This window comes from Bombus fervidus, chromosome 16 (genome assembly GCF_041682495.2).
Source record: "Bombus fervidus isolate BK054 chromosome 16, iyBomFerv1, whole genome shotgun sequence".
Classification (NCBI taxonomy): Eukaryota; Metazoa; Arthropoda; class Insecta; order Hymenoptera; family Apidae; genus Bombus; species Bombus fervidus.
The window spans coordinates 5,890,378-5,905,255 of record NC_091532.1 but is presented as its reverse complement, the minus strand read 5'-3'; the positions used below and the strand labels follow the sequence as shown (position 1 = coordinate 5,905,255).

At 42.4% G+C, this 14,878-nt stretch overlaps 1 protein-coding gene and 1 long non-coding RNA gene across 4 annotated transcripts in view; one reads left to right on the top strand and one right to left on the bottom strand.

Moving 5' to 3' along the window:
* The window catches only part of Spg (dedicator of cytokinesis spg), a 53,877-nt gene extending 39,078 nt beyond the window's left edge, over positions 1-14,799 (top strand). The window contains exons 1-16 of one of the 3 annotated variants that reach the window (XM_072019149.1): positions 4,825-5,314; positions 5,401-5,948; positions 6,443-6,527; positions 7,353-7,811; positions 7,994-8,293; positions 8,381-8,585; positions 8,676-8,858; positions 8,970-10,686; positions 10,979-10,996; positions 11,093-11,255; positions 11,329-11,766; positions 11,846-11,987; positions 12,163-12,838; positions 12,935-13,296; positions 13,662-14,005; positions 14,081-14,799. In XM_072019149.1, coding sequence (XP_071875250.1) covers positions 6,483-6,527; positions 7,353-7,811; positions 7,994-8,293; positions 8,381-8,585; positions 8,676-8,858; positions 8,970-10,686; positions 10,979-10,996; positions 11,093-11,255; positions 11,329-11,766; positions 11,846-11,987; positions 12,163-12,838; positions 12,935-13,296; positions 13,662-14,005; positions 14,081-14,248 — 5,220 coding nt within the window. In that variant the 5' untranslated portion in view covers positions 4,825-5,314; positions 5,401-5,948; positions 6,443-6,482 and the 3' untranslated portion in view covers positions 14,249-14,799. Of the gene's footprint in view, positions 1-4,824; positions 5,315-5,400; positions 5,949-6,442; positions 6,528-7,352; positions 7,812-7,993; positions 8,294-8,380; positions 8,586-8,675; positions 8,859-8,969; positions 10,687-10,978; positions 10,997-11,092; positions 11,256-11,328; positions 11,767-11,845; positions 11,988-12,162; positions 12,839-12,934; positions 13,297-13,661; positions 14,006-14,080 lie in introns of those variants that run through there. The other 2 variants (XM_072019146.1, XM_072019148.1) reach the window with 2 other exon arrangements.
* Positions 457-1,468, bottom strand: LOC139995557 (uncharacterized). Its single transcript, XR_011801999.1, has 2 exons — positions 1,341-1,468; positions 457-1,259 (listed from the first exon to the last, which is right to left on the bottom strand). It is a non-coding gene; the product is annotated as an uncharacterized lncRNA (long non-coding RNA).
* Positions 14,800-14,878: the final 79 nt, after the last annotated feature.

The window sequence follows — 14,878 nt, the reverse complement described above, 5'->3', positions numbered from 1 at the left end:
TAGAGAAATTGCTGCGAAGCACGTGCGAACAAACGTCCTTTGACGAGCGTAAAATCTGCACAGCTTGGTTTAGTAAATTTCTGATGTAACGTCGATGATGTCCATGTACTCGCTGTGCTCGTGTATGCGTGCGAGTAACGGTTCCATGCAATGACCGCAGACAGGATTTCTTCCTTGGCGTCTTCTCAAAATTTTGACGTCGCTCACGTAGTTAGAGCTGACAGTGTGAAATGCTCGAGCGTGTTAGGTCGAACGTAGACGAGAAATAAATCATTCGACCGAACGTATTTCATTTATTTAATTACCGTGTGCCAGTAGTAGTTAACTTACTTTCCAAGTTGAGCATGTATCGAGCAAACGGCAACATTTATTATCCGTGTTGTAGTAATTATTATTATTTCTAATGAGCGTGCCTGGAGGCTCCACCTCGTATGCACTGCCCTCTACGCAACTCTCTTTCTCTTTTCTTCGTGGCCATCTTCGTTCCTTCGTTTCGATGTATTTTGCTTCCTTGTTGGGGTAACGCGGTGGTACGGGATGAAACTCCAGGCCACATAACCGCGTTCCCCTCACGTCTTTCGTTTCAGGGTTTCCCAATCCTTCGGATTCTTCGAATCTGCCTTCTTAGTTGTGCACATTGCACAAATTACCAAGTTCTAAATATAAATCACAGCCATCAAGCGTTATTGGAATAATTAACTTTTTTTGTAGAATGGGTTTGCTTCTGTGAAATAGTACATGTTACATCATATTCTGATTCTTAATTAACGTTTCGTGACACGTGGATTACTAAAGTAAATAAACCTGAAATAATTTCCATAAATAATATTAATCCTAAGAAATCATTCCCGTGTGTGTATTTGAAACATCGAGAAGTTATGCACCTTTGACACAAGTTACTATCGATAATCGGTTGTTTCGTATTGGATAAGAAACATTTTATCACCGACTCTCTAATCTTACCTAGCAAGAAATGAGCACAATGCAAGCAAGGACGTAAAAGAGAGGGGGAAGAAAGTGACATTTTTCGAAGCGTAGCCAAGTGGTCAAGAAAAGGTTCCCGAAGGTTGGGAAACGCTGCCTCTATTCTCCGTAAGGTACTCTTTTTCTTTTTGCCTTCGCCTCGGCGTAGCACGGTGCTGGCGTTGTTCTACTCGGGCCCAGGGCTGTACGATGAGAGGTAGCGCATCGTGAAGGGAAAAAGCGCTTAGGTAGAGGGGAGTTCCATGGTTCGCGGCTACCGACGTGCGGCTGCTTTGCTGAAAGAAATTTAATGAATGGCAACGATCGTCCAACTTAATAAGCGTACACCTCTGGTATCGATACTTCTTTTTACCCACTTTCTAAGAGATAACGCGTACCATTTGGATCTTACCATGGTCTCAACCTACTCTATGTGTCATACGACCCCTCCCATTCCTCCATTTTGACCATTGTGCTTGAATGACGTAACTTTTCGAGAACACAACTGGAATAATAAATATTAGGACATTTACTCACTAGTTATATTTACTGTTAAAGTCCAACAAATTTTGCTTTATCTAATATTTTACATTATCTGCGAGGTACGTATGATACGAATGAAACGATAGATTTGCAGTAAAAATAAGAGAAAAGCGTTCAGTTTGTACTAAATATCATTAGGACTCTCTTGGGCAACAGCAACAAACTTGACAATGAAACAAATGTTCTGGAAATCAATTTTATAAATTACAAGTTATTCGATTAATCCCATTTAACGTAAAATTGTAGATTTGTAAAAAGGAAGTCTATAACCTACAATTCGTAAACTCACTATTATTGTTAGTTGATAACTATTGTGCAAGAGGGCTCTAGCGTCCCGATATATACCAATGACCGGCTATGTATGCACTCGATCAACAAACATACATCGTTTTAGGACAATGAGTAAGAAAAGTTCCATTCTCCGGTCACTGTAAACGGACGTAAAGGCTCAAAGAAATATGTATGTTCGTCGTAATCAGGCATGGAAACAACGACTTTTAACGACAAAAAACTGAAAGGTTCGCGGCTAATCGCGCTTAATCGCGCGTCATTTGATCTAATTGAGATCGTGGCAGTGTGGGGATTTGGCCCTGACATCTATTAGTACTACTACCACTGCCTATCTTCTGCTGGAGCCAGCGGAGAGACCTACACGGCACGGAACTGCAACTGCACTCGGGCGGCCACGAGTCGCCAGGGCGTTCATTGTGGAGTAACTCGATGCACGAACTGTGTTTCTGTGTGCGTGTACCCTCGGGCGAACCAGACGCGGCGTTCGTCTTCCCACGAACCCTTCGCTATACGTACGAGTCTCGTTACTCGTTCCGGGATCAGGAAACACTCCTATTAAGGCCGTTTTACACGAACGCGAGAACTCACACCGCACAAATTACGAGTACGATTTCCACGGATTTTGTTTCCACACGATCCCCATATTTTTGATTGTAATGGAACCGTGAATGATCCTTTTTTCTGCAGCTTTAAGAAACAATGACGTTATTTGTGTAAAATCTTTCTCTGAATTGCTAGAATTACTTTGTATCTTCGAAAGAATTCAAAATCAATGACTTGAGAAATGTTCTTTAATCCTAAACATTTTCTGTATTTCTGATGTCAGATCCAAGAAATAAGCACTATCAACTACTTATAGGAAATAAGTATTAATAATCGCGTCACGTATAACGACATTTAAGACGTAAAACTTATGGTAGAACCTACCTGATTGTATAATATTGGGTTGAGGGGTTAGTTAAAGACTTCCTTTATTTTTCTGAGTCATAAATGAAGTTGTACTTGAAATTTACAAAGCACAGTGAACAAGTTTGCGAGAAACCTTCTAACAGCTAGAGCTTCTTTATGATCAAAAATAATTTGAGCAGTGATGCGAAAAAAAGTGGAGCTAATTGGTCGGTATAAAGTGAGAGGAATAAGGTGGAATATAAAGACAGCGCAAAGAACGGTGCGAGGCGAACGAAGGCTAATAATTGATTGTCAGTTTGAAGCAGAAACAGGAGTCCACCAACTCGCAGCAGCACCGACGTAATTACAGCGTTTAAAGCTACCGAATGGTTACTGAACTGCGCAAAGGATACCTCGCAGCTGAAAAGTTCACCACCTCGACTTGCAACAGTCTCTCTCTCTCTCTCTCTCTCTCTCTCTCTCTCTCTCTCTCTCTCTCTCTCTCTGTTATTGTCAGTACGAAATCTTCTCTTTTTTTTTTTGAGATATCGATTTTTCAAATTATCTGGAGAATATTATCTGGAGAATTATCTCTCCAGAGAGATTAGCTCGACGTTTACGCGTGTCTGAATTAGCCCGAGTCACGAACTGTCTTAAACTTGCGAGCATCCGCCATCTTTTAATAATTCACAACGACTGAAACTTTCAGTATCTCCTGGAACTCTACTTCCGTTTCTACGTCTACGTAAGAAGATCGATGGTCCAATGGAAAATTCGTACTGCCATAATCGTAATATATATTATTTATCAATGCTGGAGTATAATTCGTGAATTATAATTTACGACTTGTGAAATGTCATTAATATGACTCAGCTGCCCGAATACTTATGGATGATACAACGTAATGTATAATAAGCTCTAACTTTTTACTGAAATATTTCTTTGCTCGATTATTCATCGATAATCAATTTGAACATCGCATACTTTCCAGTCTCTCGTTATCACCATTCGATCATCTACATTTCGATACACGTCACACAATCCAAGAACCAATGTTCCGGATCACAAGTTCCATGAACTCTGTCATGCGTGAAAACGTCTCTACGAGGCAGTATTTCGCACGGCTGTAAATCGACACTTTTGGATTCCCGCGATGGCTGATGCGCGGCCATTGGCCGAACGAATTCGTCATCCAAAGTGACCGAGGTCTTTCCAGACGCGGACGCGACGAAGAGAAAGCAGCGAAGGAGGAAGGCTCGTTCGCCGTTTCTCGAGCTAGACGGCTTGATTCTCGCGGTGAACCGAACGTCGCCGCCTGGAGAGAATATATCCGATATCTTTGGAATGGGACATAGGTCCGAACGACGTGGCAGACATTGCCTGTACCTGTCTCCACGCATCGAACTCTGCCTGCTCACCTGCATTCCATCAACCGAGGCCCGAGGGGGGACCTTTCAGGATAGCCAGGACCGTATAGCGTCGGCGGATCGTGAAACGCCCCATCGATGTTCGCTATCGATGCTTACGTTAAGTTCGCGCGATTAGTTAGGTCAAGTAATGAAATCTACACGACGACGCGTTCAATTTTCATCTTTCATATTTCTTGATAAAATGACTTTTGTAGAAAGTTAAAGAGAACAATGGTACCGAGGCAGTTATCACCGTTTGGAATAAGGACACCTCTGATAAAAAAGACGTGCAGTTTGAGATATAAGAATACGACGGTCTCCTAGTTTAGAAAGGCGAAGGTTTTGAAAATTTGTTTCGTCGATCGACTTAAACCAGTCGGTGGAAAAATTACGGCCTTACCTGGCGAGTTCGCGAGGGCGTAGGACGCTTCACCGAATCAGCAGGATCGGTAACGTAGCCGCGTGGAGAACGTGGAGAAGGGTACAGACACGAGACAAAGCGAGAAGCAAAAGCAACGCTCTCTCGAGCGTACCACTTAATTTTCCCGATCCGCCCAAAATCTATTCGGAATTCGCTATTATGTAGCTATACGTGTCCGAACGAAACGTTAATTATCTTTTTGCGTTAATTGTCTTTTTCGCCTTAAAATGAAGTATCTTCATTTTAAATAATGGCGGTTGTCCCGACACACTGCCGACCAGTTTCTCTGACTCTCTTATACAAGTCATCTTATCAGGACACACGAGAAACAATAGTCATGATAGTATCAAACTTGAGTAATTGCTTGCTTCTAGCTGGAGAACTTTTGATTTTTCCATCGCGGAAAGAAGTTACGTACGGTCACGGTGTTAGCGTAACTTCGCTCTTCGACGTGGATAAAACATTGGCAAGTATCTTCGATGAGTGTTCTAGTGGATTTACTCGAATTTGCGCAACGATTAACAGCAGACTCTCTTGACTTTTCTTATAAGCACCTTCGTCGAATAAAGTCAAAATGAATTTACTTACGACTTTACGTTTCACAGATGTCTGCCGAGAGAAGTTAACGAAGAACGACCTTGTATTACTATTAGAAGTATCGTAGTTTCGCTATACCTTGCTGTACCGTATATACCGCAAAACGTTCCTACAAATATTCTGATAGTCCATGAAAAACGAAGCTTCAACTCGTACACATATACTCCCAGCAAAGTTACTCAGAGTCTGTATAAATTTTCAGGTCACCGCGAATTATACCAGTCAATTCGACGCGTTTCGTTTCAATCAACGTTTACAATTAACGAAGCTATTTCTGCGACGTTCTAGTTCGTTTCGCAACGTCCTCGAGATCGTCTCCGTTTCTTTATCTCTGACACGAAGGCAAAAAGCCTAGCGCCGTACATCGATGCAAATCTCGGCACACGTACATTATTATACATTTGTACGAGTGGCAAGGAAACAAAGAGGAGGAGAAGCGAGTCGAGTCGAGTTGAGTAGAGCCAAGTCGAAACGCACGGCGTATAGCTGCATTCCTGCAAGGTGAAGGGGCCACGCGAGGACCCTGGCGAGTAGCCGGGCCTGTAGGGCCCCAATGCGTTCGAGAACACGTCGGCCCTATGGCATGCGGTCGTCCGGGGTCATGGGAAGTTAAGTATGCTCCGCCACTTCAGAAGTAAACTTCTCAAACTGATTCGATGCCCGGTTTAATTGGATCGCCCGTTACTCCCTCGATTTTGCTCGACCTTACTCGTCGATCATCTTCGACGATGGTTCTTCAACCCCTGCGATAATTTTATCCGCCCGAGACAAGACCAGCGCTGAGATTCGTCTGATCCTCTGAGGGTGTTGACTTCTACCGAAGCTTTGATCTTTCGGTAATTTAAAGAGCCCATTCTGAGCGCACTTTGCATGTATGCGAGTGATCTTCGTACTTACTTTGTGCAAATTGTGGAATTTCGTCTGTACGAAATCCATTCGTTGGGGGGAAATTTTAGTTTGCTCGTATAACGATCCTCGAACCTTTCGTCTCCGTTTTGTTTTAGCTTTAATTGAGAGAAAGAAATGGTCGAAGGAAATTATTACGAGGGAATTATTTTACTAATATTTTAAAAAAATGGAACATATCTTGAAAAATGAAAACTCGACGCACATCGTTAACTATTCCTTCTTCGAATTTGACAAAGTGGCTTCTTTTACCTAGAGATTATGACTTTAATTGGAAAATTGATTTTTATGTAATTAGGAAAATCTGTATCTTTTGAAGTCAGGATGTACCGAAGTTAGGACTTCAGGTTTTATATAATTCTCGTAAATAGCCTCTTGTACTGCCGTTCGTTTCTACAATCGCACGATATTTTCAATGTTTCAGGAAACTGGGCTTGGACCTGGTGCCCCGTCAGGGTGCTCATATGGTGGATCCGGAAACGATGTCAATCGTGGAACTCTATCACGTGGTAATTACTATGGGAGAACATTTTTCCAAAGACCTGGCGCGATTTTACGATCGCCGCGAACTCGTGGTAAAAGCCAGTCCAAGAAACGCGGCGCCATGTATCAACGTTTTTCAGCCAATACGAACGGCTGACTTGGCATCGAAAAAAAACAAAGAGAAAATAGCGAACGACGACTGGCGTTAGAGCTCGATATTTTTCAAGAAGGAAAAGAAAGGGACAGAAGCAAAGCTTTCGAGCGTTCATACCTCGCTATAACGCGTATTGCTGAAGCTCATTGAAATTCTAGCTGGAATGCTGACCATTTCAAATACTGCACAAGAATTGAAATGAAGTCAGCTCCGGAGGTGTATTCGGTGCACGGCCGTGCGACATGAAATTTTGAATGTCTGCCGATCGTTCGATCGAAATTCCTATATTTGTAATTCGCCGTTTAGATATCTCGTCGCGGAACAGAATAGCGTTCGTCGAATACGAACGAGCGATCGCCGCGATTTGTACACCGATTCCCAGCGTACACTACGTCTCAAAAGTATCCTGACGCTTGTTTATTTTTCGCTAGATGTATCTTGATTGCGGAATTACCGATCGATCGAGCTGAAATGTTTTTATACTTTACAGTCATCGATGGTAGCTACGTGTAATAGAAGACTTACGCGGTGACAAATAATATTATCGTAGATACTCGTTAGATTTATAGACTATTCGTGCCGTAAAGGATTCGCGTAAATGCTGTTTTATAATTATTAATTTTGTATAATTAATACGATAGCGTATACGATTCGCGGCGATGTTTACGCATTTCCACTCACGTCCTATCGATTTCAGCACGTTCAAAGCGCGGAAAATTCGCAAGGGTCGTCGGCTAGGGGAACCCTCAGGCGGAAGGAGCACAGAAAGGTGCTGACCCATCACCTGTATTTCTGCATGAGAGATTTCGGCCACTCGATAGGCGAGGACACGGAAATCTACTTCTCCTTGTACGACGCGAAACGAAATCAATATCTAAGCGAACGTTTCCTGGTTCGAATCTCGAAAGAGGGATTCTCCAGCTTCATAGAGAAGATTCATAGTAATTGCACGATTTTTACGGATCTTGGCAATGCGGACCTTAGTAGGGATCTTTACATGGTCGCACATGTGATGCGATGCGGCAGAATGCTTTACTCTGATTCGAGCAAAAACAAAGCGGGGACTGCCACTTACAGGAGACCCCACGGCGTCGCGGTCCTCTCGCTTGCCGAAGCCACGCAGGATCACACGGAGGAACTCGAAATGACGTTCAAGGTAAGCTGTACAAAGTCGATCGATTTGTCTGTCCGCTTTCCTTGCGCGGAAACTTTTCATCTACGTTGTTGTTTGTCCAAAGTTTTGTCAATTACTAAGACCTTCTTAAAGAAACAGAAGTGTAAAAGCTAAGACAAACGTTAAGGGTGTTGGAGTCAGCAGTCTAAGCAGCATTGTCTTAGGTGTGCCAAGGGGAAGAAAAGGAGTTTTACCAGTTACACGAGCAGATTATTCGTAACAACAAGTGTTCCCCACTTCCGGGACAGCCTAATTACGGCATAGTGGTTTCACTGCGCGTCCTGCACGGCGAGTTGACTCAAGTTCGCGAGGAGAATCCACTGCTTTTCAAAAATATCTGTCTAACGAAGAAGCTAGGCTTCTCAGACGTGATCATGCCGGGTGACGTGAGAAACGACTTGTACCTGAAACTGGAACGTGGCGAGTTTGAACGAGGCGGAAAATCAACTGGGAAAAATATCGAGGTATTACTAGTCGATATCGAAGTACAAACTCTAGAGACGCTTATGATAAAATTTCTGTGTAAACACGAATCTCGACCTAATCTATAGGTGACGATTTTGGTCTTGGACGCGGATGGTCAACCTCTGGAAGAATGCTTGTTTGGAGCAGCTGGGATGGAGGGCAGTTCCGAGTATCAAAGTTTAGTTATATATCATCACAATAGCCCATCGTGGGCCGAGACGGTTCGATTGGCTATACCTATAGACAAGTTTTACGGAAGCCACGTCCGCTTTGAATTCCGGCACTGTTCCAGTACGTCGTTGAAATTTCTTTGCAGATTAAGAGCTTTTGGCATACCGAATATCCGCAGTTTTTAACATAGCATGCTTTCCTTTGACGCAGCACGCGAAAAGAACGACAAGAAATTGTTCTCCTTCGCCTTCGTGCGTCTTATGGAACCTGGGGGAGCTACTCTTCAGGATGGCCCCCACGAGCTATATATTTACAAGTGCGAAGATCGTTCCAAGTTGGATTCGTTAAGTTACCTCTCTTTGCCTAGTAGCGCTCGAGAACCGAATGCAACAGGTATGATCGAGATCCTTTTAGTTAAATTTTGTTGCTATTCGAATCTACGTATGAATCAAGCACTTTCGTCTCATGTTCGTTCTCTTATTCATTTCTTGCGTGTTTTTTCAGGTTCACCAGCATTTTCCAGATCCCCCAAAGAGGCCGTATTCGTACAAACGTTGCTTTGCAGCACAAAATTGACGCAAAACGTGGACCTCCTGAGCCTGTTGCAATGGAAGGCACATCCGGAACGAATATCAGAGGCTTTAGGTCGTGTACTGCGGCTGGACGGCGAGGAATTGGTCAAGTTTCTACAGGACATTTTAGATGCGCTCTTTTCCATGTTCCACACAGAGGATGGTAACTCCACGGCTCATTCGGGTTTAGTCTTCCAAGTGCTCGTCTCCATTTTCAGCCTTCTCGAGGATTCCAAGTTCGAGCATTTCAAACCTGTCATGGATGCTTACATTTCCGGCCACTTTGCCGCTGCATTGGTATATAAAGGTCTTCTAAGTAGCGTGCAACATTGTGCAGATTGGGTGACCGCGGCGGAGAAGCAAGAGCCTATAATCAAGTGTTTCCGTTCTTTGGAGTATATCTTCAAGTTCATCATTCAAAGTCGCCTATTATTCGCCAGAGCAACGGCTGGTCAATACGAGGACAGTTTCAAGCGTGATCTGTACTGCGTTTTTGCCGCATTGAACAAGATGTTGGGCATCCCGTACGAAATGGTGCTTCACTCTCAGATAGCCTTGCTTTACTCCATCTCGGCAGTCTTCGAACAGCTAGTTGCCGTGTTGCCAGTTCTCGAAGTGGCGAAACTCGCTTGCACGATGCTCGACTCAGTGCCAAGAGAACCACCGTTGCAGCTCACGCAGGCTAAATTAACGGCTATTAAAAATCTGACCACCTCGTTGTTGTTTCGCGAGGACAACGAGAGCAGGAATCTGCTGTTGGTTACGATGTGTAGACACTTGAGGATCCATTTGGTTAGGCGAGAGGAACTTAGATCCTGTACGGAGATTCTAGGAGAAATCCTCAGCTTTTTATACAAAAGGGGGCGAGATACTAACAAAGTTAATAACTGTATTCAACACGACGTCGAGACCCTCTGCCTTTCTATCTTGGATGTGTTAATACAAACGATTCTGATTGTAATAAATACCAGTGGCCCTGTGTTGGGCTGCCTGGTAGCTTGCTTGATAGGCTTGCTTCAGCTTCTAGATGAGTACCATTACGTTCGACTTTGGGAGGAGCTAGCTCATACAGGCGAACGAAAACCCCTGAAGGATTTTCTTTTGAGAGTCTTCTTAGTTCTCCGTGATCTCGTCAGACAGGAAGTTTTTCCACCCGACTGGTTAGTAATTAGAATGCAGGCGAACAGTATTATCTTAAAGTCCCTGCAAGAACTCGCTCAGCCTTTGGCCTCGCAAGCTAGCTTCGATTCGCAGCTCTGGTCCACGTATTTTAATCTAGCCGTAGCGTACCTCACTCAGCCATCTCTGCAACTTGAACAATTCTCGGAAGTGAAGCGTGAAAAGATCATTGAAAAATACAGAGACATGAGAGTGTTCATGGGCTTTCAAATACTCTCCATGTGGAATCATTTGGGTGATCGTAAATTGGAGTTTATTCCTGGAATGGTAGGCCCTTTCTTGGAAGTTACCTTAGTTCCTGAGAGTGAGCTGAGGAAGGCCACTTTGCACATCTTTTTCGATATGATGGAGTGCGAACAACGAGCTCGTGGTAGCTTCAAATCCGTGGAATCGGAATTGATCGATAAACTGGATATCCTGATCAGCGAGAATAAAGGTGACGACGAGTACAGACAGTTGTTTAACACAATGTGAGTAGTCGTTTACTTTCGCTAGAACGTTTCTTAGAAAAAATTCTATTTGTATAAATGCACATTTTTATGCACGTTTATTTATAGATTTATAGATGTGAGAGTGCATAGAACATAATATGCAAAAATATATAAAATATCTAAATGTCCTATTATTTTAGTCGTGTTCATAAAAATATGCGTTGGCATAAATATTCGCAGTCTAATCATTAGAACTTAGTAATAGCATTGATAATTACAGTTTTTCTCTGTCATCATTAAAACTTTCATTTGACATTTCATGCTGCGTTAGGGAGCATCTTAGCGCCGTGTAAGTGTGTCGTCTAGGTTCGCAATTAAACTACATACGTCTACACGCGCGCGTGAACGGAATACTTAAATCATGCTATTCTATTTTTGTCCGTAGATTATTGGACAGAGTTCAGTCAGAAGATCCAACCTGGAAGGACAGCGGAACCGCTTTCATCACGTCAATTACGCGTTTGCTGGAAAGACTGCTAGATTACAGGAGCGTAATTCAGGGGGACGAGAATCGCGACAAGCGTATGTCGTGCACTGTTAATCTATTGGTAGGCGAGACATTACAAATTTGTATCAAAAACAAGAATAGAAATAACATTGGATCTTGGTGTTTTTCTTTAGAATTTTTACAAGAATGAATTCAATCGTAAAGAGATGTACCTGCGTTATATTTACAAGCTTCACGACCTACATTTGGCAGCTGAAAACTATACAGAAGCTGGATTTACAATGAAATTATACGCCGATCAGCTTGGTTGGGGTTCTACAATTTTACCTGCTGATCACTCGCATCCGCAACAGCCAGAATGGCAGAGAAAGGAGGTCCTTTATCATAAGATAATTCATTACTTAGATCGAGGCAAATGTTGGGAAAAAGGTATTCCTTTGTGTAAGGAATTGGCAGTGCTGTACGAAACTAGATTATACGACTATGCAAAATTAAGTCATGTACTGAAACTGCAAGCCAAATTCCTGGACAATATATTGACACAACTTCGGCCAGAACCGGAGTACTTTAGAGTAGGATTCTACGGTCTTAGTTTTCCTCTTTTCGTTAGGGTAGGTATAAATGAGATTAGGTCTAAAATAGATTTAACTAAACGTGACGAATTTAATCTTCTTTGTTGTGATTCTGCAGAATAAATTGTTCATCTATCGCGGTTTAGAATACGAGAGAATAGGGGCATTCACACAGCGATTACAGACTGAATTTCCAAGCGCACAAATATTAATGAAGAATTCACCGCCTGATGAGAGCATTCTTATCTCCGAGGGACAATGTAAGTTAATTCGTTGTTTTTTCTTCCAGTTCTTAGCCATATACTAACTACTAGGATGCTTATGGAATTTCTATTTTTATGAACATAATTAAGAAGGTGGAATCTAAATAGAGATTTGTTTCATCTAGCGAGTATATCGAGAGTACTTGGTAACAATTTAAATGCAACATTTCAGATATACAAATTTGTAACGTCAAACCAATCCCCGAGGAGAACAGCCTAGCCTGTCGAGGAGCAGAAGTGCCAGAAAGAGTGGTCGCCTTTTATCTAGTTAACGACGTTCGGAAGTTTATCTTTGATCGACCACTTCACAGAGGTCCTGTCGACCGAGAGAACGAGTTTAAATCTCTCTGGATCGAAAGAACCACGTTGACCACAGAGGCGAAACTACCTGGTATACTTAGATGGTTTGAGGTGATCGAGAAGAGATCTGAGCTACTAGCGCCTGTACAATACGCCTGTGAAACTATGCTGAGCGTGGAGAGAGAATTGAGGAGACTTGTCGCGCAATACACTGCCGAACCTAATCGAAATATTAACCCCTTTAGCATGCGACTGCAAGGTATCATCGACGCGAACGTTATGGGTGGCATCACCAAATACCAAGAAGCCTTTCTTACGCCTGAATTCGCTAGACAAAATCCAGACATGGTACCACACGTAAACAGACTGAAGAGTTTGATTCTCGACCAAATGAGCGTTTTGGAGGCAGGATTAAATTTACACGGACAAATTGCACCAGCTGGCGTACAACCGCTGCACAAGAGACTCAACGAAAGATTTACACAGCTGAAACAAGGTCTTGGTCCACTAGCAAGACAAAGAACAATTCATCAAGACAGCATTGTCAAGTAATTACAAATTGTGCTTTTTGTGCTTGCAAATAAACTTGCAAGAAAACAATCGTCTTTGAATTGAATTTTCGTATTTATTTTTCATTTCTTTAGTTCACCGTTACCTCCGTTACCCGTTAACGAAAAGCAACGTCCAGCTACATTGGAAACGGCAGGCTGCAGAATTTCTCACGCGGACAGCGATGGTCTACCTGAAGATGAAGGTTTCTACACAAAAGTAGACGGTGGGCCACCACCTATACCGCAACGTGAAGTTCGGCCACGTTCTGTCGGCTATGGGACTACTCCGCCTAGACCCACACATCAAAGATCTCTGAGCAAACCGTTAAGTCCAAAGTTACCATTGAGACATTCTTTGCCAACGCCAACGGATGGAGTGGATCAGACCGGTCTAAGAACGTCATGGAGCGAACCTGGTCCTGAATCAGCGCCACCATTGCCTCCTAGAGGTTGCAGTAAGTTTCGTGTTTACACAGAGCAAATAGAGATCTCACACCGGTTTGCCACGTTAGCTATATTCTTATGACGTACAGTCAGTATTATTTTAACTTACAATGTCGAAATTTATGTTCAAATCTTGTAGACACAGATGTTGAAAGACTTGTGTAATAATTGCGCAACGCTGTGCTACGATAAGAATGTTTTAATTTTTCACGTGGCTTGGAAGAGTGTAATTCATTAGTCCATGAACCACGCGCGTTTTTTCTAATTATGAATTGATCGATTAATAACTTCAAATTTCTACGACTATTAGAATATTTAAATATTTGAATCTCTGTACTAAGCTGTACGAAAGCTGATTGAAAATTTAACGTTGCAGCGCCTGATAAGAGAGATTCGAATACAAACATTGTAGTACCACCCGCGCCGCCAAAACGTTTAGCCTACAAACGTAACACAGAGTGGAGCACGGACGATGATTCGGAAGCACAAAATGAGCCGAATGACCTTCGCGATAGCGGTATATCAACTGCTAGTTTATTGGATTTCCAATCGCATTTGACTAACCTAAATAATCTCGGTTACGAGGACTTCGAACCACGGGCAAGGTGCAACGACATTATGAATATTTCACCTCCGTCTGTAATAAATGCGCTAAACGTCTCTACAGGAAATTTCGCGAACGTTACATTCCAAGGGTCACATTCTTTACCAGGTCAAGAGGTAATAGTTTCTTTCTCTGAAATTTTGATTGTCTTTTACGTATCGATGTGTTTATAATTCATTTGTCATTTTTAGGTTAGTCCACCACCGATACCGCCGAAAGCACATCAAGATACCCCGTCGGCTCCATCGACCTTGGAAAGAGTATCGAATCGCTCACAGTCTCATAGTCATTCGGAAAATTATTCGGTACCAAAACTCCAAACATTGTCTATGGCGTCTGACACCGAAAGCACTGTGTAGCAACGACGATGAATTTCCTAGTCCTAGCGGTTAATTGTGATGTGCGTGTGCCACAGTCGAGCAGATCCGATTGTAGAATGGTATATAAATCAGTGGAACTTCGATGACTTGTACGATCATTGGCAAACACGTGACTAACAATTGAATCTAATTGGATTTGCACAGCAAGGTCTCTGACATTTGCACATCATTATACATATATATATATATATTACGTTATTATGCGTAAGAGAATCTTGTAATACTCGAAATGAAATCTTCTAATGCGTAACTTGACATGGATTACACCCACCTGTGTATAACGTACCTTAGTAGAAGCATGATATCGAAACGCTGATTACGACCAAGGCTCATCGATGACGATTTGGTAATAGACGTTCCGAAATGTATTCAAATTCGATTGAACAGAAGCTGTCTGGTAGCGCTTGGCGTTCACGCGATATCGTATTGACTTTGTGTTAGAGATGACGATCTTCCGAATATTAACCTAACTATATATTTTGTAATTTATTTATATTTTCAATGAGAATAAAGGTAATTTTTATCAACGATATTGGTGCAGATCCGTGCAAATACCGTAATATCTAAGCAGCTAATAAGAGAAACAGAATAAATGAACGGAATGTAGAA